General features: G+C 50.5%; 2 protein-coding genes and 1 long non-coding RNA gene across 3 annotated transcripts in view; 1 reads left to right on the top strand and 2 right to left on the bottom strand.

Moving 5' to 3' along the window:
- LOC126499903 (fas apoptotic inhibitory molecule 1) overlaps positions 1-17340 on the bottom strand; it is a 41004-nt gene extending 23664 nt beyond the window's left edge. The window contains exon 1 of the mRNA XM_050139386.1: positions 17070-17340. Coding sequence (XP_049995343.1) covers positions 17070-17119 — 50 coding nt within the window. The 5' untranslated portion in view covers positions 17120-17340. The remainder of the gene's footprint in view (positions 1-17069) is intronic.
- A 2722-nt stretch (positions 17341-20062) lies between these two features.
- Positions 20063-21454, bottom strand: Foxl2 (forkhead box L2). The gene has a single exon (XM_050139385.1). The coding sequence runs from the start codon at positions 21315-21317 to the stop codon at positions 20196-20198; it is 1122 nt and encodes a 373-aa protein (XP_049995342.1). The 5' UTR covers positions 21318-21454; the 3' UTR covers positions 20063-20195.
- A 611-nt stretch (positions 21455-22065) lies between these two features.
- Positions 22066-24496, top strand: LOC126499905 (uncharacterized). Its single transcript, XR_007591206.1, has 3 exons — positions 22066-23600; positions 24063-24173; positions 24386-24496. It is a non-coding gene; the product is annotated as an uncharacterized lncRNA (long non-coding RNA).
- Positions 24497-24803: the final 307 nt, after the last annotated feature.

Below are 24803 nucleotides of genomic sequence, written 5' to 3'. Positions count from 1 at the left end.
CCCTTTCTTGTTCTCGTTGGTTGTTTTGCTTTTGCTTTTGAATTCCTTTTCTCCGTTACGATGACATTCGACAGGCCACATCCTTGATGAACCAAGATCCTAGATCTGCTGTGGTAGAAGCCAAAGTTCGTGGTTCCTTTCCTCTGTGTAGTCAGTTGTGCCTAGTCCCAGCAACTAATGTTTCAGTAATAAAATAATAACACTCTTTATTTTCTTTATTCCATAATACAAAATTGTATTTATTTGTCCCTAATCATTTGACGACCAATGGTCAGTTCAGCCATCCTTCTGATAAAAGGCTTTACAGTGGAGAAGCGCACTGGTACAGCTGGTACTCCATGCCACGGGTCTCATTCAGACCCTCTGAATAAAGAGGGAGGGCAAATCTCAGTGGCCACGCCAAGGTTCTCCCACTTCCGTGAGCTCCAGACGATTGCTGAGTGGGCAGTTCTTGGGTTTTGCACTTTATGAGCCCTTGAGGTATTGGGGAGACAATATGGACATGTCTGTCGACTGGTGTAGCTGATATGGATGTTAGCAAAGACAGATTATGATGGCGATTCAGAAAACAAGGGATTTTATTTATTTACTTAAGTTTTGCAAGGACTTACATTCTGCAAGTTGGCCTTTATTTTATTATGTGGCCAGGAATGACCTTGAGTTATCAGAAGCTCCTGCCCTTCACCTTATGAGTACTGGTATTGTAGGTGTGTGCCACTACACCCAGCTAAGAAGGGTCATTTTAACACCCAGAATTTCCGAATGGGATCTGTCCCCCCCCCCCCCCCCCCCCCCCGCCAATACACCAATACTATTTGGAATAGGCAAAGACCAGCAGGAACCCTGATGGGCATCTGGGTCCCTACTGGTTCCCTTCACAGGAGGGGCTGCCTTGAGTTCTCAGGGACTCAACAGTCAAGAGGGGCATCCTTTTAGGGAGCGGGTTTCTGAAGAGAGGGTTCATGGAACCAAATTTGGTGTTTCACCTGTACAGTGTGTGTATGCCAGGATCTTCAGGATGGTCTGTGCCCTTGCCCTCCCTGAGTTGGTATATGAGTCTCACTGTCTCACTTAACAACTAGCTTACTAAACACAGAAATCTCCTGAGACCTGGCTGCTGGCTGCCCAGCACTCAATGGGGAGTTCGCCAATAAATTAAGCCCAATCTCTTCTTTTGCATCTCCCATTAAGGAACTAAGGAAATACTTGCTGTATACTGCTTCAAAGAGAGGGGAAGTGACTAATGCCATGCTGGGAGAGGAAATAGTTTCCCCTAAAGGCCATTTTATAGCAGCTTGATTTCCTCTGGGTCTGTATCTTGGACTTGGCCGTCTACACGGTGCAGAGGGAAGGTGTCCATGCCTTTCACGGTCCCAGTTTCTCAGCCAGCTTGCCATGCATTGGAACCATCTAATTGAGGTAAAACTGATTGGTGGTGCTCAGGGACTTACCACTGATTGATTCAACCAGAATTTCCAAAGATAGCGTCTGGGCACCAGGGTGTGTCTAAGCAACGTTCCTGCTGATTCTGATGTGTGTCAGTGGCTGAGGTATTGGGTCTAGGAAGCATCTTTTGTGCTCTAGTACAGCAGGAGGTGGTTGTGAGGCAGAGGAAGCTGTGGATGAGGAGGGAAGACTGGGATCCCAGACCTTGTCTATGACATCCTGTAGACTCAAGTCCTTGTTTTTTTTTTTAAATATTTTTTATGGTTTATTTAACTTAATTTTATGTGCATTGGTGTGAAGGTGTCAGATCCCCTGCAACTGGATCTTCAGACAGTTGTGAGCTGCCATGTGGGTGCTGGGAATTGAACCCGGGTCCTCTGGAAGAGCAGTCAGTGCTCTTAGCCACTGAGCCATCTCTCCAGCCCCAGTCCTTGGTTTTGTCTTCTGTAAAATGGAGAGCATGATGCCTACCACATGCAGTGGGCTTTCTTTCTTTCTTTCTTTCTTTCTTTTTTTTCTTTCTTTCTTTCTGCCTTTCTTTCTTTTTTTTTTTTTTTCAAGACAGGGTCTCTCTGTAGCTTTAAAGCCTGTCCTGGAACTAGCTCTTGTAGGCCAGGCTGGCCTCAAACTCATAGAGTTTGCCTGTCTCTGCTTTCCGAGTGCTGGGATTAAAGGCATGCACCACCACCGCCCAGCTCATGCAGTGTTTTTGAGATTATTGGTGTGCCTAGCACAAAGTATGTGCTTCTGATAGAGGACCAGCGCTTTGTTTTGCATTTTTTTTTTTTTTTTAGGTCCTGGATAGAGGTACTTCAAAAACTAAGAGACCATGGATGCATTGTTTTTTGAGACAGTTTCCCTTCTAATCCAGGCTGGTCTGGAGCTCACTATGTAGCCAGAATGACCTTAACCTACTGATCTTCCTGTCTCTGATTCCTGAATGCTGGGATTACAGGCCTGTGTGAAAACATCTGCTTTATGTGGTGCTGGTGGCTTGCCCAAGGGCTCCACACAGTAGGCAAGCGCTCATTGCCTATTCAAGTGAGGGATATTCCTAGCCTTGTTTTTGGTTGTTTGGGGTAGGATCTACTGCCCTCCGATCTCAGCTTCTAGCTCCAATCCTAGTTGCTACTCAGTCTGGGGAAATTTGTACACACACACACACACACACACACACACACACACACACACGACTTTTGTCACTGTGTGTTGATTGCTAAGGTTGAATGAGGGGTGAGGAGAGGGGCACTGACATCTAGTGGCAAAGACTAGAAATGCTGCGGTATTATATTGGACAGCTCTTCACAACCCAAATGGCCATAGTGGTCTGGAGAGCATGGAGCCGTGGAGCATACTCATGCAGCATTGTCCAAGCACAGACAGATACTGAAGGAGGGAGTGTGTGTGTGACTATGGGTCACAGGTATCCTGGCTAGAGAGTGCACAACCAAGGAATCATATAGCCCCAGATGCTCTGGGCTGGAAAGAAATTCAAAGGCCCAAACAAACACTATCTTCAGCCATTGCTGACAGGAATGACGGGATTCATGAAGCTGGACAGTAGCAGCAATGAGCTTGTTAGATAAGCAAGAGATATATGGCCCCAAAGAGACTTATTTGCCTGGAGTTTGTATCTGAGAACTTTTCTGAGGTGAGCTGGGGGTGTTACTCAGTGGTAGACTACTTGTCTGCCATCCTCCAGGCCCTGAGTCTCATACTAGATAAAGTCAGACCATTTGGGTGTGGTAAATCATGTGTGTAATCCAAGCACTCAGAAGGTAGAGAGGCAGGAGGATCTTGAGTTCCAAGCCAGCCTGATTTATATATAACTAATTCTACTTAGTGAGAAATGATCTCACCCCCCCACTTGAACAATGAAGAAAGAAAGAAAGGAAGAAAGAAAGAAAGAAAAGAAAGAAAGAAAGTTGAACATAATGTGGTGGTACAAGTCAGCTACTTGGGAAACTGAGGCAGGAGGATTGCTTGTCCAGGCATCAAGGACAGACTGGGAAACAAAGCAAGGACCCACCCCACCCCCAAATTTCAGACAGGCTGTCAATTTGCCGAGGGGGTGGAGACTGCAGGGTTACTTGAGGCCACATGTTCATCAGCTCCAAGAGAGAGCAAGAAGTTGATCCAGCTGACTATGGAGAATCTAAGAGAAGCAGCAAGCTGCCCAGGAGGGAGGGCTAGCCAGACCATAGAAACACCCCTGGTACCACTGGTATCCAGCCTTAAGACCACACATTGAAATCCCTTTTCTTTCCTCAGAGAAACTTCATGGTCCAAACCATGCTAATGTGAAACTCTGCATTTAATTGATTTACATCCAACAATTAACAAGTTAAAGCACGTTTATAAATATTCCAAGTGGGAGAAAGAAAATTTCAAATTGTTTAACTTACAGCTCACATATATGAGCTATTTTCTGAGACAGGGTCTCAAAGTCCAGACTGGCCTAGAACTTCCTCTATACACAACTACTCTGGACCGTAGTCCTCCTGCCTCAGCCTTCCAAACGCCAGGCTTCTGACGTGCCTAGTTTGTTAATCTTGGGGAATACATTTCTCTTCCAGATTAGAGTGGTATCTGCCTTCTTCTGTGGAGGACCTTGACTTTGTTCAGGGATTTAAGTAACTCAATGCTACAGCTCTGGTGTCCACCCTAACACACTTCAGTGAGCGTGCTCAGTCAGCACTTGAGGTGAATGTAGCAATCACCAAGGACTTCTGGGAATGTGGTTCAGATTCCTAAGAGGAATCACAGGAGAGCTGGTTCCTCCTTCCCTGCCTTGGCTATTTTAAATAGGAATGTGATGCTTGCTGCAGTTTCAGGTGGTGAAAGGAAGCTAAGTAGCATGTTCTTCTAGCTCCTGTACCTGTACTAGAGGCACCGATCTCCGAGACGTGTGTGTGTGTGTGTGTGTGTGTGTGTGTGTGTGTGTGTGTGAGAGAGAGAGAGAGAGAGAGAGAGAGAGAGAGAGAGAGAGAGAATTGTCTTCATCAATTTAAGTAATGGATGCAAAGGTATGGTAGGCTATTAATCACAACTTAATCAGTGTATCCTGAATCAATGGAAGGAGACTTAGAGGTGCTACTTACAATGCAACTCTGCTCTGGATTCTGTAGAGGAAAGCACACGCCTGTGGAATCGGTTTCTGCCCCGGTGTTGCTATTTCCAAACTGGGCATCCTGACAAGTTGTTTCATTTTTTTATCAATCTTACTTTTCTTTATAAGTCGAAAGAAATGAAAATATAGTTTTGGGGAATTAAGCAAGATAAAGTACTGTGGCTGTAACACACCAGGGACACAATACAAACTAGCCATGATGGTTCTAATCCACATGAAAGAAACACGGACTCCGCTTTAGTCCTATTACAGCTATGGAGCACAAAAAGGCAGCCGTGAAATACAAAGCAAAACGAGACACATACACAGCCGAAGGACAGGAGTCGTGGGAACATATAGAGTCATGGCAAGCAAATCTTAAGGATCAAAAGAAGGATTGTAATCCCAGCTAGTTTTTTACATTTTTATAATATTCTAAATTTTTAAAAATTACCTACCAAAAATTACTGCCTGCACAATCACATAAAACTCATAAAAATGCACTGTGAACTTCTTAACAAACAATTTAAGGAAAAGAAGCAATCAAAATTCCCACTGACACGTTTTCTTTTTACATGAGAAAACTTGGTAGCTTCCTTAGTGGGGGAGCTAAATAAATTAGGTTGCATTTGCATAGTTGAACAATCTACAACTGTTAAATGGTTAAGAACGGCGTAGCAGCATGGAAAAATGGATACATTAATGGCTTTATTAGTGGTCAGACTTTAGAAGATTGTCGCTTTCCCAGCCTATTTATAAATTGCCATGATTTACTACAATATTGTTTTGTAATAAAAAGTTAATGAAATCAAAGAAAATAAGTGTAAAATTCGATCAGAACATGTGTGACTTTGGGGCTCTGGTCTTTTTTCTTGTGGTTGTAGCTGTAGAATTAGCTGTCTCTCCCATCTCAGGCAGGTCTCCAAGGCAGACCCGTTGGCTCTCTGGGAGCCAGACTGTGGAAGTCACAGCTCTTTGGTTTGCCCAAACCAAGTGGCAATTCACTGGCTTCACGGTGGGTTCTGGGGCTGTCCCCAAGCCTGCCAGGGATGTTAAGGCAGGGAACTGGGTGTGGCTTTTCTCTCTCTTCGCTGGTGTTCGACGCGATTCGTGAACCGGATGCCACTCAAGAAGAATGCCACTACAGAGTCTGTGTGGGAGCCCCAACTTTTGTGCACAGGTGAAAGAGAGGCACTTTTCTCTCCCGATTTCGGGGCCCCTGCTATCCCTTCCTCCTTAAGTGCCACGTTGGCCAGGCTGAGACCTAAAGCCAGGAGGCCTGTGAACTCGCTTCCACACAAGGGACAGGTGTCGCTGATGCCCTTTGGGGAACAGACAGCGTCTGGTCGGAAGGGAGTCCCTTCGAACTGCCCTAGCAGTCACCCATTTCCTCTCCGCTGTGGGACCATGGGGGGGGGGGGCGGGTCCTGGGTGTCGCCGCCGCTCAGAGGCGGGTCAGCTGCGTCCAGTTAGCAGGGACAGGCTCCGCACGGAGTCGGCCCCTAATGGGGACCATGCTGGGCCTAATGGGAAGCAGCCGGCGCGCAGCGGCCAAGCCCCTTCCCACGGGGCCCGAGAGCAGCCGAGATAAAACGCACGAACCGCGAGAGGAGCTTTGATTCCAATACGAAACAAATTATTCCTCCTGGAATGGAACAAAATCAGTCAGGGCGGAATCTCACGGCCTTCATTCCTCCCCGCCTGTCTCCGCCGGCGGCCCAGGGGCCTGACGACCCGCGATTCTGGGCAGGCGAGCAGCTCTCAGAACTGGAGCACACCAGCGCGACCCCAAGTCACCTTCAGACCAGTGGTCTTCAAGTTTTGTGCAAAGGCTCCTCAGAGGGGCCAGGTGAAGTTTGAAGAGGGGGGGCGTTACCCCTAGAATTTCTGGTTCTATAGGCGTGGTGAGGTTGGAGCCCCCAATATGTGCTTTCCAGGTAATTTGGGCTGTGATATCACTTTGAGAGCCATTAGTCAGGTGGGAACAGGTGAGCAACTTGGCTTTTGGGTCTGTCCCCTAACCAACCCATTCTCTCTCTCTCTCTCTCTCTCTCTCTCTCTCTCTCTCTCTCTCTCTCTCTCTCTCTCTCTCTCTCTCTCTCACACACACACACACACACACACACACACACCAGCGGCTGAACACACTTTCATTGCATTGCTCCCTGTTAAAGACTGAACCCAGTGAGACCCATCCCCATGGCTAGTGGTGTGTGTGTGCAGCTACCAAACCCCTTTGAAAACAGAGGAATAAACCGGGTAAGATTTCCCGGCAACCTCTCCTGATGTGCTCCCGTTGCACATGGTCTAGGAATGTTCCAGGCCCTGTGTTACCCTGCCTGGGCAACAGTAACTCCAGGCAGAAACAGTTTGGGGACAAGGTTGGGTGTGTGTGTGTGGGGGGGCGGGCTGGCAGCAAGCTGAAGAGCTGCAATTCTTGCCAAGGTGACAAATTGGAGCTATGCCTGGCTCCTTGGAACCTGCTTGGGTTTCCAAAAGCTTGGCAATGACTGAGTTGTGGGGTCTCTGGGGTGGCTCCCCTTTCTGCGTTCCCCATAACTCTTCTCCTCCGTGCTCTCCTTTGCTCTCTGGGGGTTGAGAAAAGGACGATCCCTTTCATGTGCTCTAGAGTGGTAGCTCAGGCGCCTCTGCCAGGGACAAGTCTCTGAGATGCTACTTCTCTTTTATATTGGACCCATGCGCCTAGACATGTTTGACGTATCTGCTGGTTGATTGAATGCGCTGGGAAAACTACCAGAGTGGAAACAAAACGAACAAGGCAGAGTGAAGTCCACCCAGCGCACTTGAGTGGGGTCTAGTCTCTCCTATGGCCTGAAGGCAGGGAGATAGATGGGTCAGAGACTCCTTTGTGAACATCCTAAAGTTTGGGACTGGGGATGGAGGCAAGCGAGGTCAATACTGTCCAATTCGGAGAGCTTTGAGACTGCCCTGACAAAAGATCCCAGGAAAGGACGATGGAATATTATGCCTGAGATCTACAGAAAAGCAAGTTTCTTTAGGAATTTAACACAACATTTAAGAGATTTAGAAAATGTCAAAGGTGAATTATCACCGCATTTGAAATTTAGATAAAGATGCTAGTCTCTAGGTGAAAATAAGCTATATACGAACCAATTTAAAATATATATTTCATTTTATGTCTATGCTTTGCCTGCTTTTATGCCTGTGCACTATTGTGTATGCCTGGTACCCGAGGAGGCCAGAGAGGGCATCAGACCCCCTGAAACTGGAGTTACAGATGGTTGTGAACTGCCATGTGGGCTCTGGGACTCAAAACTGGATCCTCTGGAAGAGCAATCAGTGCTCTTACCCTCTGACCCATCTCTCCATCTCCCAAACACCATCTTTTAATAACTTTCCTCTTAATTTTGGTTACTTTGAGTCCATGTTATTAGGGAATGACTAAATTGACTTATTTGTCGGCATGGGATTTTTGCCACAGGACTCAGCCTCAGCTCTGTATCGGAACCAGCATGATTACTTAAAAAATCCCAAGTGTCCTGGCTTCACCCTACATGTGGAGCCTGGAAAAGGTCATTTTTAAAGCCACCTAGATACTTTTAGGTACTAGTTAGGATCAGAAACTCTTGAGCAAGTGTGTTGGTTTCTTTTTATTGGTGTGATAAGGTGCCATGATCAAGGCAACCTACAAAATGAAAGCGTTTAATTCAGCTTATGGTTTCGAAGGGCTAGAGTCTGTGATGGTGGAGTGAAGGCGTGGAGACTGGAGATTGGAAGCAGCAGCAGATCTACAACAGGAGGCAGAGGAGAAACATTGGGAATGGCATGGACTTTTGAAACCTCAAAGCTCCTCTCCAGTGACACACCTCCTCCAATAAGACCACACCTCCGAATCCTTCCTCAACAGTTCCACCAGCTGGGGACCAAGTATTCAAACATACGAGCTTATGAGAGCCACTCTCATTCAAACCCCCACAGCATGCAAATGATTGGATTGGTTCCAGACTAACCACAATAAGAGGCTAGGGAGTGTCTGCTTGCCTGCTTCCTAATGAATGCTAACTGATCTTCACCTTCTGGAAGGGCTCGTAATCAGACCCTTTTCCTCAACAACAGTTGCAGTTGACAGGACCAGGATAGCTCCTGACCCTGCTCAGCCAGTTGGGTAGGGTGGCTCATGCCTCTCATAACAATACTCAGGAGACTAAGGTGAAAAAATGTCATGTGTTTAAGGCTAGAATGGTCATGTAGCAAGTTTCAGGCCAGTCTGGGTTACAAAGTGAGACTTCTTCTCCAACATTATCTATCTATCTATCTATCTATCTATCTATCTATCTATCTATCTATCTATCTGCTTAACCCCTGCCCTCTGTGTGTGTGAGAGAGAATTTGAGATTACAGGATTAGATTGTTTGGGTTAAAATGGGTTTTGCTGTTTGTTTTGAAGACAAGGTCTTGCCAAGGGAGACTGCTCTGCCTTGATGTAGCCCAGACTGGCCTCAAATATATGGATCCTTCTGCTTGAGTTTGTTGCATGCTGAGATTATAATATATCACTAAACCTGGGTCTAAGCTAAGGTTTTTTAAATGAGGTACAATGTGATAGCGCATGCCTTTAATCCAAGATTTTGGGAGGCAGAGGCAAGCCTCTGAGTTTGAGAGTGGCCTCATCCACACAATGAATTCCAGACCAACCAAAGCTACATAGTGAAATCCTGTCTCAAAACAACAACAACAAAAAGTAAGAATAAAATTCTTGTTTAGTTTCTTTCCTAGAAGGAAGTGGTTTTCTAATCATCCTGTCCCTTCTGGTCGATAGATTTTGGAAGGCATTTTGTTTGGCAGACCAATGAAGGCTTACTTTTAACGCGGAGACAAAACCAGAACCCAACGAAGCTCAGTCCTCTTGGAGTACATAAGATATAAATTTAAGCCAAATGGGTCTTTCTAGCCTGGCTACTTGAGCTGGTGAAATGAATCAGATCAGTTGCCTTCTGAGCTCTAGAGCTGAAAGCAAAGTGTGTGTGTGTGTGTGTGTGTGTGTGTGTGTGTAGCCGCAAATGTACTTTTTATTTTAGAAACAAAAATATCATTTCTAACCCAACAATAGCCGGATCCCTGTGAATGAAGGGTTTGCATATTTTCCTGTTTTAACAACCCAAGCCCAGGCCTGATTGTCAGTAGGTCATGAGCAGCCCAACCAGAGCATTGGAAACAACCGCCTGAGCCCTGAGAACCTGTGCCCAGCTTTGTGCCAGAATTTGGGCTTGTATTTAACAGTAGAGATGAGGTCAGGAGTTGAGGGAGAGGGCAATGGCCATGATCCCAAAGCCCATAGCTACTGCCAGAAGCAACAGCCTTAGCTGATATGGAGACAGAGGCAGACAAGTGGTACCCACCACACGTTGCAGCTTTCTTTGCATGGGGACCAGACTGAGGGTGCAATTATTGACTCTATTGTTGGAATTTGTAGTCAGCAGTTCAGAGAACATAGCAGTTTTGCTGAGAATCAATTGAATGCATGTTTGCCCCCCTACCCTTCAAAGGCTTTGCGGAAACTCAGGTCACGAATACTGTTTTGCTTTCAGTTTGCCTGGCTTTGCTCCTAAGAGTGGCATAGGATGACCGTTCAACTCAGTACCCATTCCTGATGGTTTTCAAGCCACCCTTCCCATCAGTTCGGCTCTGTGAGTCTCCAGCAGAGGGAAGTAGCTGTCAGAAGGGTCTAGAAGGTTCTCTTCTAATCTAGAGCAAGACGATCATAAATATTTGGGTGGATTCTTTGTGTCCTGAGAATGGGACCCCAGCTCTCCTTATTAGATTATTAAGAGTTAATGTTTTACTGATTAAATACTAATTGTGCACTGAATGACCCAAAGAGTGTGGCTAAGGAAATACTCTTGGTCAGGAAATAGAATTGATGGTTCATTCATTGGATGGGTTATTAAGCAATCATTGCATAATTTTTTTCCCCAACAAGATCTGGAGAAATCCATTTAAACAAAGTTTAAGACAAGCAGGGCACAAAACTGAAAATTCTCACTTGGGAGCCAAGGCAGCAGGAAGCCAACTGGGGCTACATATATACCAAGACCCTGTAAATTCTATGGAAATTACGGTCTGTTAACTAGGGAATTGGACTTATTTTTATTACAACATATGAATAAACGACAAGAGAAATGTTACCAAGATATTAGCTGTGGTTACCTTTATCAGAGGATGGCTGGGGTTACTGTAATTTTGGTGGGACGCGGAGGTGGTGGACTGAGAGAGGGGGGGAGGGGGGAAGGAAGAGGAGGAGGAGGAGAGAAGGGAGGGAGGGGGAGAATCTTAATGCTCGACTATTTTCAATTTGAGTTATTCTTGTAACTAGAGGAAAAGCGAAAAATGTGTGGAATTCTACTGGAAACGTACAGGTGTGGTTACTGGTTCCACCGCAGCGTGGATTCGTGGATTGCAGTCGATGGAACGTTCTCTGCCTCACTGCCAAAGTCCTTCCAGAACCAGGATGAGACTTCAGAAATCGGTTCTGTCAGCAAACCCGGAGGAAGGCCTGTGGTGTAGGGCAGAGAGAGAAGCCCTTCCTTGTCACTGCAGCGCGGCCCATTTGTGGGGGGAGACAAATTCTTTGCAGTAATTAGGAGGCGCCTAGAACCGAGGCAACGTCCAGGTGGCATTAAGAGTACGCTAGAGGCAGGCTTTTGAGGGCGCGGGTCAGGATGCCTGAGCTTCATCAGGTGGCTGAAAGGCCTGAGCACAGCCTGAGGCTCTCCCTGGGGTCCCTTGAGTTCGCCAGTGGCTTGCAGCTAAGGGTTTGGCGGGTGCTGCCAGGTTGCGGCTTCCCAAGTCGACGGCTTGCCTTGGGGAGGGCTGAGCGCCCCCTGATACCGCGGGAGCCGCAAAGCAACAGAGTTGCCAGCTTGACTTCGAAACTATTTTGGCCACCCAGAGCCTCCGGCAACCGTGGGGAGCTAGTGTAAGGTGGCTGGTGAATACGGAGGGTTCGGTAGTTGAAGGTGCGACTTTCACTTTGGAGTTCTGAGTAAGAAAGAGTAGGGACGCCTTTTTCTGCACTCTTTTATGGCTGCTGTTCCCGAGTGGCAAAGGAGGTGGCTGGCGGTGATGTCGTTTGGTGCCAGCAGAGGGCAGCCTGTAGGCCGTGAACAACGACCTTGCCGAACCTCGGGCTGGGTTCCAATGACCCGATCCAGCAGAGAAAAACTGGCCTTGGAGCACCAAGAGCAGCAACCTTTGTCGTAGGAGTCAGACGCTGAGGCTCAAGGGCACCCTGCGAGATGCTGTTCAGTTACAGTCCTCGGGCAACTTCACTCTGTCACAATGGGGGCTTGCGGGGAGGGGGACTGGGCAGAAGGACTAATCGCTTTAGGAAAGAAAGCAAAGGTTCTGCATCCAGGAATGTTTCCCCGCAGTAGAGTACAAGCGTGTAGAAACTTAACGATGTTAGCGAACGCTAGGGAAAATTTGGCGTCCTTGGCAAGGGAAGTCAGAGGCTAATAGCAGGATAGCGCCAACGTGGACTCACTTAGTTATCAGTAACCAAGTGATCCTCTCTGGGAGCAGAGGGACCTGGGTAAGGGGGTCAGACAAACCTAATTGGGGATCCCAGCCTTTCCCTGGCCATTTTCTGGGAGTTGAGCTGAAGGAACTCACTGTTCTCCTAATAATCCCTGCTGTGAAATGGGCACAGTTGACTCTGGATCTTAAGTTAGGGAATCGAGACAGCAGGAGCTAAAGCAGAGCTGCTCACAGTTTGACTCTGGGGGAAACGATCCTTTCTCCATGCCTGAGTTGCTGCCTAAGAAACCCAGCTTTCGGACCAGCCTGGAACTCGTCTGTAAAGAGCACTTGGGTCACCCAGACCTGGAAAGGGGAATTTGCAAAGGAACGGAAAAAAAAAATCATGCTTGCTGTGGTGGCAAGGAAGACTGCCAGAGGGCCCACCTAGCTGGGATCCCTGGAAAATACTAAGCAAACTCACTTGGGAGAGCTTTGGGCAGCAGCCAGGATCCCAAGAGCTTTGGCTAATTTCCGTCTCTCACAGATTGGTTGTAAACGGGCTCTATTTGATTACTCGTGGCTCTTTTCCCCTTCTGTAAAATTGGAAAGGAGATTTTCCCAGGGTTGTTGTGAAAGTTATGTTTGAAAATTGGAAAAGCCTAAGTGTAAGTCCTCGTTGTGACTCAAGAGTAGCCAGGCCTTTCTACTACCCGCGTTTTGCCCACTAGACAACAGGAAGGATGCAGGAATCGTTCATTCGTGTGCACACGCGTCTGCATCGTTCCTACTTTAAATGTGCACATTTGTCTCTATGCAGACACGACAAACACATTGGCAAGGATGCTTGAACAAGGACACAGATACAGGACATCCTCCTCTACTGTGAAGAGCAGGCACATTGCACATAGCAGGCCAACCGAAGATCTATGTTTGCAAGCAGGGTGTCTACATTGTTCAGCCGACCTATTTCTCCCTAGCTTGGTCAATGGCTCCGGGGAAGCAGGGTCTCCCGTGCTGCACTGGGGTGCGGAAAAGGCCGGATCCGGGTCTGTAGGTCAGCGCGACTCAGGCGCCACCGGGTTCCTTTATCTCTCATCTGCCGGCGGTGGGCAGCTCCAGTTTCACTGGGGACAGAGACCCCAGAGCTAGTTAATGGGGGCAGGGAGCCCGAGAAGGAGGTGGTAGAGAGGGTGCCCTGGGGCCGGCCCCCTTCTTGTGTCTGTCCACCTCTCCAAGCACAACTATCCTGGGGATCAAGTATTCAGCTGAGGGCTGGTTGCCTTGCATGGAGCCTCCACCCCACAAGTCTCCTTCTCCTTGGAAGAAGCAGAACTGACTTGGTGACTTGGGAGAGTATATGGCTCTAGGGTCCTTTGGAGCTGAGGAAGCTCAGGACACTGCAAGGCTTGAATGAACAATGCTCTCAGCGAGGCGGCAGGATAACTCTCTATTTCCATACCAGTCTGTTGCTTGGCTCTGCTTCTTCCTCTGTTCCTTCAAAGGGGATCGGAGCAGAGGGCTCTTGGGTGTGTCTAGGGTACCCTGGGGAGCCTATGGTCATTGTTACAAAAATTACTCAGACAGGTTTGAGTTCTGTGGAGACTCAGCTTTCTAAATCCCAGCAGTAGATAGCCTAGGCTCATAGCCTCTCTTGTGCCTTCTTTGCAGAGGGTTTGGGAGGACGGGAGACACTGTACAGACAATTTGAAATTCAGCAGGAGGGGACAAAGAACAGCAAGCACTTAGTTATGGCAGCATAGACACCAGACAGAATCAGATAGGGACAACCAAGCCTAGCAAAGGCTTAACACTATTCCCTCCTATGAGAAGCAGGTCCACAGGGAGCGCAGCTCTTGCCCGTCCCAGTCTCTAAATAGAAAATAAAAGTGCTGGGAGAATGAAGACAGGCTGAAATCTCTGAGGGCAAATGCAGTTTGGGAACCGAGGCAGGCTGTGGCCCCCTGTTCGGTAGACCCACGAGGTCAGCGGGGTGGAATTGTCAGCTCTCCAAGCGGAGTTGAAAGGGGCCATCGGGACGACCCGCTGCCCCTTCCCCAGGGATTCTACAGGGCCCTGACCCGGCCTTTATCTCAGCACGGTCAGCAGTCGCGGGGGCTTCAGGAAAGAGGACAAAGGCCCCGTGTCACCGCGGGCGGCAGCCCGGTTTCCTGACTCTGCTCGCTCTAACAGTCGTTAGTGGTAGTTGGGAAAAATTTTTCAAAAATACGTGGAGAATTTCCTTTTTTTTTCCTCTTCTAGAAGCAAACAACAAGAAAGAAAATGGCCCAAGTTTCTTCCCCCTCGTCCACAGGGATGAACGTTTCCTGGGATCCTGCTTTTCCCATTTGTTTGCCCGCCCAATGTTCCTTTTACACTGGGGAGAATCCAGGAAAAGGCACGCATCGTTTGATGTGCTAGTGGTATTACCAAAGATAGCTAGGCAGGCTGTGGTCTCAGTTTGGTCTCTTTTCGTGCCTGGGGTCGAATTGCTGCAGCCCCGCTAAGGACGGACTTTCCAGCCTTCCCAAGATTCCTATCCTTACAGTGAAAACTACTTTAGGCTCAGACCTGCCTGTCAAATCATTTCATTCCCCATCCCCAAAGTAAGTGCAGAGCGGCTAGCTGGAGAGAGTTTCAGTCCAAGCCTGCGGGTCTGAGCTTCCAGGCTGCCCACAAGAGGGTGCCCACGTCCTTGGAGGCCCAGGACCCATTCCCCGCCCCCTGCCCGGCACTTGGTCCCGCACTACCTCGGTTCCTCCTCAGCGCAGCCCGCGTCTTCCACTGACTCTCAGTACAGCCCTCATTCTGCCTTTGTACGCTCCTTTCTGTTTCTACCCAAAGGCCCAGGGAGCCTTACCCACAGGCTAACACCCCCACCCCATATCTCCCACAGTGGCTGGCCACCTTCTGCTCTTCTGAAAAGGGTAAAGAAACCCCAAACATTCCTGCATCAGTGAGGAGTGTGACCTCTGATGGGGAAAGCATCTTTCTCAGGGAAAACCTCGAATATCAGAGACAATGGCCTTGAAGGAAACCATAGGAAGATTTCCAGGGTAAGTCTAAGAGTTCATCATCTGTGCCCTCAGGGGTCAAGTGTTCAATGCCATTGGTGCCTCATTCCTGATGTCAAAGGACTGGGCAAGGCAGACACCATCATCTGTGCCTGGACCCTGGTAGGTGCTGACTTGTTTGAGTTCCTGGGGTACCCAGTGGTGGCCTGGCAGTGACAGCTGGGATTCCACGGAGTTATTATTAAAGGCTTGACCCTTCTTCCCTTCTTGGTCAACAACAAATTAGGTACTTTGAATCGGAATATTTAACTGTTGTAATCACTCTGGTAGATCTCTGTTCTATAGATGAGAAAGCTGAGGTCTGGAATCAAACATCTGCCTAGGTTATATTTATTAAAGCAGGATAGCCAGCTCCACACCAGTTCTTCCCAGCATACGGACTCCTACCTGTATCTCACCCTGTATGAGCCACCTCTCTGGGGTAACATGGGCTGGGAACAAGGTGTCACAGCTTCGTCTCAAGTCAGAACCTGGGCCGCAATTCACAGTTCCTGCTGAATGGTCCGCCTCAATTCACACCCAGGGTTGCAGAGTGGCTCACAGAGCCAGGGGGCAGCTAGTGCCACCTGCTCTCCAGTCTCTTCTGAGGGTTTCTGAGGCCACTGACCAGCACCTGGCCACTTCAGATCTTCAAGTACTCAATTGTCTGAGTTTGGTTCCTGGGACCCAGGCACTCCTTTGGGACTGTCCGTAACCCTCTCTGCCCAGAAAGCACAGGGCCACTGACCCTCTTGGTTTGAAGAATCATCGGGGCAGACGGCAGGGCAAAAAATACTGCTCCTGTCAGCTCATTGCCCCTAGTCCCTATTCTGTCCTATGACGGAGATCTGGCTCCTGGTTTCAACCCTTCCTACATGGGCATCTCTAAAGGGGCTGCCATCCAATGATTACACAGTCAACAGGACACAGTTAACTGCTATTTAAGTAAAGTGGGTGACCCTTTGGGAATCTTAAGTTTGACCAAATCACTTCCTGGCCTTGGGGCCCTCTTTTGGGGGCCAAGATTTTTAGCCAGCGGTAGGAAAGCTCTAAGCCTTCACCAAAGAACTTTCCAGCAAAGCCTGGATTTGCTCCCGGTTTCTACTCAACACCAGGGGGCTCTACAAGGCTGATTGTTCAGGCTTGGCTTGCAGAAGACGATAAGAGGTTAACTGCCCCTAACTTCAGGTGAAAGACCATCAAGCGCGGGGGTGGGGGGGTGGGGGGGTTATAGAGCTGAGAACTCTCTACAGATGCCCAAGAAAAAATAGCCCTCCAAGCCCTAGCGAGGAGTGTGGAACTATACTGATGACTATTCAGGTCCCCATCGCATGCACAATTCCTCAGTATATCTTTTGCATTGGTGAAAATGTTTCCCTAGTCCCATTAGAGAGTTGTATCTCTCTCCTCCAACCCGCTTTAGGCTTTTAGGAAAAGCAAAGGTAACTGTAAGAATCTGGAAGTAAAAGTGACAAAACACTGTATTCTGACGGGGTTTGGAGATGTTTATATACCCCCTGTCACCACACACGCACACGCACACATCGTTCGCCATGTTTAACAACTCATTACCCAGAACCTTCAAAAATTGGCAGGATATTCGCATCAAACTCTATTTATGTGACATTTATAGAGCACACTACAAACATACATGCACATACCTACATGGGCTGCTAGCTATTCAAGTCAGACTGTGTCTGGGAAGGCATAATCGTGCTGTGTCAGGAACTCTTTTAAATACCTTCGCTTTCATTTAGGAAGTTACCTGAATCAGATTCTCTAACAAACTCAAAAGTGCAAAGAGGGAGAGGAGAGAAAGGAAATCTGAGCCAAACAAGATCTGTTATTGTCCCCAACTAGGGAAACCGACCAAACTTTAGCGCTTTGGAGAACCCCTTAGGGCTGGAATTAGAGACAGATGTCTTTCAGGAGGCATCCACGCCGAAGGCGCTCCCTTCTCTTACCTCCTCCAACCACGGTGTAGACTCTCGGGAAGCCCCAGTAATTCCTTCATCTAATTGTCTTTACTTGGCAAAGCCTCCCCGCTGTAGATGCCTCTTGCTGGTTAGTTCTTGGGTGCAGAGAGATGTTCACCAGCTCTGCTCAACTTCTCTGGTTTCGTTGGAGGTGGGCAGTGACCTGTCCACCAAGAGCACTGCCTCAGAAGCTGGCCCCGTTTTTCTGCTCTGGATAGCAGTTTGAAGGGGTGCTGACAACTAGTCCCAGAACAGGGAGCCTCTGCCAGATGAAGTGAAGGGTGTACACACTTTGTTATCGTTCAGCAAGCCAGAAATACACACCCAGAGCACAACTGCTTACATAAGCATGAGGTATGCACGCAGCACACACTACGGTCTAGTAAGCACGCTCTAATGTTCGTCATTCGGTTATTACAGTGTCCTAAGTATGCCATTCTCCCTCTTTGCAGGTGAATGATATAGAAACACACACCTCCTGCCCTATCACTGTTAAATAACAGACACTGTAAACACATTTACATCAGGCACAGACTACACAACTATCCGTAGGACACACACTCGATACAGAAATTGTGGAGAAGCACACAGCATGCTGTCTTAGTCTGGGACCCCTCCCCATCAGACAGCTACAGAGCAGCCTCAGGCCCCATCGAACTTTGCAACTTCCCTCTGCAACGATGGTGTTTCTCCTTTCAGTCTGCCCCCCAATGGTTGGACAGGCTTTAGTCTCTACCTTTGAGAACCCACAGAACCTTCTCTACCACCCTGGATCCTTCTTCTGAGACATTTGGGGGGAGGAGAGGGCATTTGGAGTGGGAATGACTTCCCCTTGATCCCAGAAACATACCATCCAGATACTACCCTGACATTCCCAAGGTTAGATCTTCAGTTAGGGGACGTGGGTTCCTGTAAACTCATCCCCCAAGCTCACTGCTGCTCCCAGCTTATTTCTCCGGACCTTATGAAAGGAGGGAGAAAGGGGGGGTGTAAGATGCGTGGCTGAGCATGGGATCTAGTCCTTGCTGGATCAGCTCCCAGCCACTGTAAGAGATCCAGTAACTGCCACCCCATCTGAAAACTGAAAGCCAGCTACCTCTAATCAGCCAGAGAGATTTAGACTGCCACCAGGTCAAACACCTTTTGTATCTTAATGAAAACATGGATCTTAATTCGTTATTTCATGAGCTCAGTGAAGAAAAAAAAACAAACAAAAGTTCACCTCTGTAGTATATAATGCACTCAACTTCCGGAAAAGCACCAAACTTTCTACTCTTATTTCATGACAAATGAATGTCGATTGTTAAAAACAACAGTCCAGCAAATCAGTTAGTATATTGTAGAAAAGTTTGAAGCTTGCAATGTGTTTCTGAAATCGGGATTTTATATGAAAAAACTCCTACAAAATGTTATATATTTGACTAAAAAAACCCTTAGTAATATGAGGATAGTAATAAGAACACCATGTATACACCTATGTATATAAGAGGCATGTATATAAGAGGCAAAATATAAATTTACACGGGCACAAAAAAAAAATAGAACAAGCCATGCCTACAGTAGCCTCTAGTGAAGGGCCGGTAATTTCGCCGGTGTTAAACAGCCGCAACACAGAAAACCGATCTCCAGAAAACAAAGCAGTAGCACCATAGTGACAGTCCTAAGCGACTGCCATGCTGGTTGCTCTCAACCCTTGTTTGTGTCATTTTTTGAAAGGCCACAGTTTGGCTGAAGAGCTCGCACTTTTGAGCTAGCTAGCTGCTGAACTACGGCGGAAAAGAAACAGTGAAAGTCCGTGTTAAAAGAAAAAACAAAAAATTTATTTGGGAATTGACAAGGGACGCGCGCACACACACATACAAATACAGCAAAAGTGCTCTAGTTCCCTCTAGAAAATTTGGTCCCCGAAAGACATTACTCAACCACCAGGTCTCGAAATTTCGGGCTAGCCGGCTGGGGTCACAAGCCCGTGTGGGCCGGCCTTGGCCGGTTTCACATTTCTCCTTCCAAAGGTGGAAGAAGCAAGGAGTTTGAAAAACAAAAACTAGGGAGGGAAGTGTGGCCCAGCCTGGCAGCGAGAGATCTTCTGGCATCACGGGCTAGAATCGGAAGATCCGGGAAAATTTGTTTTGAATTTATTTTTAAAAATAGAGAGAAAACTCCCGATTTGTAGTGGAACCCTTCTTTTAGCTAGTTATTTTCTCCTGGCTCTGAGCGCAGCCTTCTGAAGTGACTACAGGAATTCTACACAAATCTCCCAGCAGGGACGATGAAGAAACTAAAGCTTTTGATTTTGTTGTTTGGTTTTAGCAAAGGCCATAACACTTCACCGTTTTTCCCGACGAAAGTTTTATTCTCTCTCTCTCTTTTTTCCCCTTAAAAAAGTATTTTTTTAAAAATATATTTTAAAAACCTCACCGATCTTTTTAGCAAGACGTTAGCCAGCCACCCTGGCATGGAGGTACCCGAAGCAGTGTGCTGAAGAGCGGAGGCACCGCGGCCTCTCTAGGCGAGGGGATGTGAACCGGTTTACAGGCCGCGGACCGAGGCAGTCCCTGCTCCAGCCTGGGGCTCAACCCCCGCCCCGCCCAGAGGGCCCCTCTGCAAGAGGCTTCTGATCAGTTCCAGGAGGGATCGCGGAGCGACGAGGCACGTTCTTTCCCTTTCTCCGGCAGCCTGGGTCCTGCTACCCCAGGAGCCCAGCGCTTCTAGCCACAGACAGCGCGGCGGTTGTGGGGTGGAGAAAGTCGAGCGCAGGTCCACCGACCTGGAAAGAGAAGGCCAAGAGGTCAGCGCGGCCGCAGCTCGGCCAGAGACACACTCCCTGCGGTGACTCCGGGACTCCGGGAGGAGCGGAGGCCTGCGGAAAGCGCGGAGAGGGCGGCCTCTGTCCAGGAGGGCATGAAGGCAGAGGCCCGGTGGGGAAGAACACCGGAGGAACAGCGGAGGCGACAAAGCGGAGTCGCAGGAGCGGGGCGGAACGAGGACGCGCAGAAGGCTCTAGGGCTCTGGCTCAAAAGGCTGTCCCGGAGTGTGTGCTGTCCGGATGGCTGCTGCGGCTACGACCCGAGCTCGGCTCCTCCACTCCGGGGCCGCTCCCGCACACGGTGCCACTCAGAGATCCAGGCGCGAGTGCAGCGCTCCCGTCTTGCTGTCGTGGTCCCAGTAAGAGCAATGCATCATGGCGAGCTCGGGTTGCCGGGCGCAGGCGAACTGCAGGCCCGGCGCGCTGGTGGGCGCGGGGGCCGGGGGTGCAGCGGTGGCCGGACTGGCGGGGCTGAGCTGACCCGGGGGTGGCGCGGCAGCCCCGTGGTGTGGCGGAGCTGGCGGGGGTGCGGAGGCGGCGTGCAGATGGTGTGCGTGAGGGTGCGGGTGGGGGTGCGGTGGCGGCGGTGGGGGCGCAGCGGGAGGGCCTCCCAGACCGTTGTAGGAGTTCACGACGCTGGGCGGCAGCGCCATGCTCTGCACACGCGAGTACGGCCCGTAGGAAGCGGCGGGGCCAGCCAGCCCCTTGACCACCGCGGCTGCACCGGGGCTGCCCGGGCCGGCTGCTGCAGCGGCTGCCGCAGCTGCTGCAGCGGCCGCAGCCATCTGGCAGGAGGCATAGGGCATGGGCGAGGGCGGCTGCGGCAGGGGCCAAGAGTTGTTGAGAAAACCCGATTGCAGGTACTTGGGCGGCGCCAGGTAGCCATAGCCATCCGCCCCCGCTCCCGCTACGCCGCAGCCACCCGCCGCTCCTCCGGACCCGAAGAGCCCCTTTCCCGGCTGGAAGTGCGCTGGCGGCGGCCGGAAGGGCCTCTTCATACGGCGGCGGCGCCGGTAGTTGCCCTTCTCGAACATGTCCTCGCAAGCCGGGTCGAGCGTCCAGTAGTTGCCCTTGCGCTCGCCGCCGCCCTCGCGCGGCACCTTGATGAAGCACTCGTTGAGGCTGAGGTTGTGGCGGATGCTATTCTGCCAACCCTTCTTGTTCTTCTCGTAGAACGGGAACTTGGCGATGATGTACTGGTAGATGCCCGACAGGGTGAGCCTCTTCTCGGCGCTTTCGCGGATCGCCATGGCGATGAGAGCCACGTAAGAGTACGGGGGCTTCTGCGCGGGGTCCGGCTTCTCGGGTGCTGTCCCGCCGCCTTTACCCGGACTCGGCGGTGGCGCCTCAGGCTCTTTGACTGTGCGCCCGTTCTCCGGGGCCAGCAGGGCCCCCGTGGCGTCCTCGGGCTCGGGGTAGCTGGCCATCATGACAAAAGCCGGAGCTCCTCGGCCGGGCCGTCCCGGGGCTGTGCTCTCCGGGCGCAGGCTCGCCTTGCAGGCGGGCGCAGGAGTGAGCGCTCGCAGCTGAGCTTCCAACTTCTGCAGGCTGCGGGAACCGGAGGCCTCGCGCCGCTATCGCTCTCTCCCTCCTCTTTCCCCCCCGGGGAGCGGCCGGCGGGAGTGGAAGTCAGCCTCTGGCCATCGGGAGTCTGCCCAACAGCGAGGGGCTCCGGCCCCGCCGCCCCTCCCCGCCCAGGCCAGTCCCCGCCTCGGTGGGTTTTCTTGGGGGAGCTTTCCCCTCCCCCCACCACCCGGTTTCCCGAGGCGCGACCCGCGTCTCTGGCGCAGCTGCCTCCTGGAGTCCCTAGTGCGCCAGGAGCCTTGCTCCGTTCTGATTCGTATGGGCTCCGCAGAGTTCCGCTTGCGTCAGGGGCCTTCGCCCCTATAGTGGGGCAGCCAGCAGCGCACGGGCGAGTTCATCTCTAAGTCTCTATCTCTCTCTCTCTTTTTTTTTTTTTTTTAAACGGCCGGCACAACTTGGACCGGCCTGCCCCGGGCCTTGGGAGTTTAAGAGACCCCGCCGGACTCACGCACTCATGAGTCCTTGAAATCTGCGGGTGTTTGCTTCACGGAAGGTCCGGACGAGGACTCGCTGCACCCTGCCAGTGTCCCGGGAACATAGTTCCCAGAGAGGAGGAGTGATCCAAGCCTCCTGGCAGCGTTCAGGTGACAGAAAACAACTCCTTTGCTCTCTGCTTGGGGCTGTGCCGGGGCTAGACTTCTCGCTTGAGGCTTAGGGAGGGGCGAGATGGCGAGGGGCCGGACCGGGGTGGAGTGGTAGAACTTTGCGGCCGCTGGAGGTAAACCAGCCCAAAGCTCGTGTCACGGAAGGCAGAAGTTTTGGCCTGCTCTGTCCCTCGAGCTCTCTGGGTCGGACTGGGGCTGGGGAGAGGATCGCTGGGAAGAGACACCCAGGAGTACCGCTTGCGTAGATTCTTTGCTTTTCTCCCTGTGCTGCGGGTGGATGTAGGCACCAGGTTTCTCCTCGGAATTTTCCTTGCAATCCCACGAGTTGGAGTTGGATGTGTGTTTTAAAGACCAACTAGCGTTCCCTGTACTCCGGCTTGGACACCGACGACGAGGATGTTGCTGAGGGATTGACTTTGAGGACCGTTGTGTGCACAGGTGTCACACGGGGGGGGGGTCTGTGATGTAAGAAATACTGCAAATGAGCTGTTCGGAAACACAGGTATGCTTACGTGCAAGGTTTGAGAGTTGTATCTGCTTGTTCGTGAGGTGTGGGAATCAAGTACCAGATTAAACATGGCTCGTGGATGTAACATCTTTTCTTTCTTCTCCACCCCCACAATCTTTACCTGCCTCCTCCCCTCCCAGCTTCGGTAATTCTGTTTCTACTGACTCAAAAGAAAAGCAACAGGCTGGGGAGGCACTTGCTTACATCTCAGTCATGGTGGGCAACAGTTTTGATGTTCTTTCTCTAAAGGTTTTGTCAAGATAACAGAAGTCTGGTGGGTAACCAGTTACATCTGCAAGAATAGAAAAGAACTCAGATGAAATCTTCTAGCCCAAAATCAGGTGTGCCGTTTAACTCAGCCTTAACGCACGCACGTCCAGTCCACAGTCTTGAAGCAGAAGAGAGGCTGGTGTTTGAAATCTTCAAACTCCTGGGTGCTGCACGCAGAGTGCCCAGACACTTTGTGAAGGGTCGTGGTCTGAATGAACGCCCTGAAGGTGTATTGGTGATTGGCTTGTCTAGGTGGCTAGCTCAGTGTCTGTTTTTACTTCTTTCTCTCAGGCTGCTTGGTCTTCAAGAATTCTCCAGAATCCCGAGAGCCTGCAGTGGCCAGTGGCTCCAGAATCCGCAGCCGCCTGTCTACATTGTGTGCTCTCCACTTTGAGATGAAGGGAAAGGAGGACAGGGTGTGTGTCTGTGTGCGTGTGTGGTTGGGTGGGTGCACGCCTCTGGAATCCAGCAACTTGAAGATGTCTCCAGATAGGTCAACAGGGCAAACCTGGCCTAACCGCTGGGGTGAGCGGAAGTTGGAGTCCTCTTGATTTCCCTGGGAGATACCTACTTCCAGCCCTTACTGAAAATATCCCCAAATGGCTTGGATGTTTTTCTAGGTTATCTCTCGCAGTCCAGTCCGGAGTACACAAGGGGCGAACAGCACTTCTTCAAAATCCGACTGCTATCTGAGCAGGCCTGCAGGTGTTTGTCTTCTTCCTCAACATCAGGCGCGTCCAGCTAGGGTAGGCGTGATGAGTCTGGTTGGTCTGGGCAGGGGCAAAACATCTGGCTCTGGTCCCATTCTGGAGGTGGTAGCTTCACCCCCCCCCCATTTCTTTTTCTTCTTTCTTTTCTTTTTTCTCTTTTTGACCACCCAAGCTGACCCTGGGTCCTTCTCTCCCCACCCCCTCAAACGGCTCCATTTCCGCTGCTCAGCTCCTCAGCAGCCAGGTGTGACAGCATTGTTGTGTGTGTCATCACTTCCCCAAATTCCTCTGTCGGCTCCCTTTTCAGTCTTTAAGGAGCGTGTGTGTGTGTGTGTGTGTGTGTGTGTGTGTGTGTTGCGGGTGTAGGACAGAGTCTCTATGGGCCTTTTTCTTTCTCTCTCTCTCTCTCTCTCTCTCTCTCTCTCTCTCTCTCTCTCTCTCTTTGTGGAAATAGGAGCCATGCATTCCTGGGAATTGATTTCTTGCTGTCCTTTGCAGGATCAGCACCCTAATCCCAGGTGGAGAAAGGGTGCCTCATGTGTGTACAAGGCTGGGAAACAGAACTGCAGGCGCCGTGGGGATCACCTCCCAGGCCGTGTCTGGCGGGCGGTAAGCAGCCAGAGCTAAGGACCGGAGACTGGGGTGAAGGTGCTTGTCTGCGCTGCGGTTCAGCGGTTCAGCGAGAGGGGGGTGCAGCAGGCGCACCAGGAAGCGGTGGGGGCGAGCTTTGAGTTACTTCTCTAACCCCTTAGACAGGCTGGGTAGGGATGGCCCTACGTTCTGGCAAGAGAGGGATTCTGTTCCTCTGGGCCCGTTCGCAGAGGTTGTGTGGGCCACCGCGTTTCGCCCGGTTCATTCTGACCAAGCGGGGCGTCTGCTTAGTGACCTCCGGCCTGCGCCCACCTCTTGCAGCTACGGTCCTGAGCCAGACGGAGCTCCGTGTTTCTCTGGCCGGGGTTTCCAGAGCCATCAGCGTCTCCAGCTCCTTGTGCTGCTAGAGAAATTCCTGCAAATGCCGAGATAGGAAGTGGCCGACGCAGCAGCCTCTCAGCAAGTCGGCCCGGAGCTCCGACATGTAGACGGACAGACTTGAGCAAGTCACTGGTCCCTGATGAAGACTTTTTCTCCCGGGCTGGGGCTTCCGGCAGCTGTGGCAGAAGGCACTGCCGCCCGCTGTGCGGGGGGGAAAAGCTGCGCTTCCCCAGAATGGTTCAGGTTGAACACACAGCCACCGGGCTG

This window comes from Alexandromys fortis, unplaced genomic scaffold (assembly GCF_014885135.2).
Source record: "Alexandromys fortis isolate MF-2015 unplaced genomic scaffold, M_Fortis_MF-2015_v1.1 scaffold_36, whole genome shotgun sequence".
NCBI lineage: Eukaryota > Metazoa > Chordata > Mammalia > Rodentia > Cricetidae > Alexandromys > Alexandromys fortis.
The sequence above is the reverse complement of the archived record's forward strand: the minus strand, read 5'-3'. Positions and strand labels throughout refer to the sequence as shown.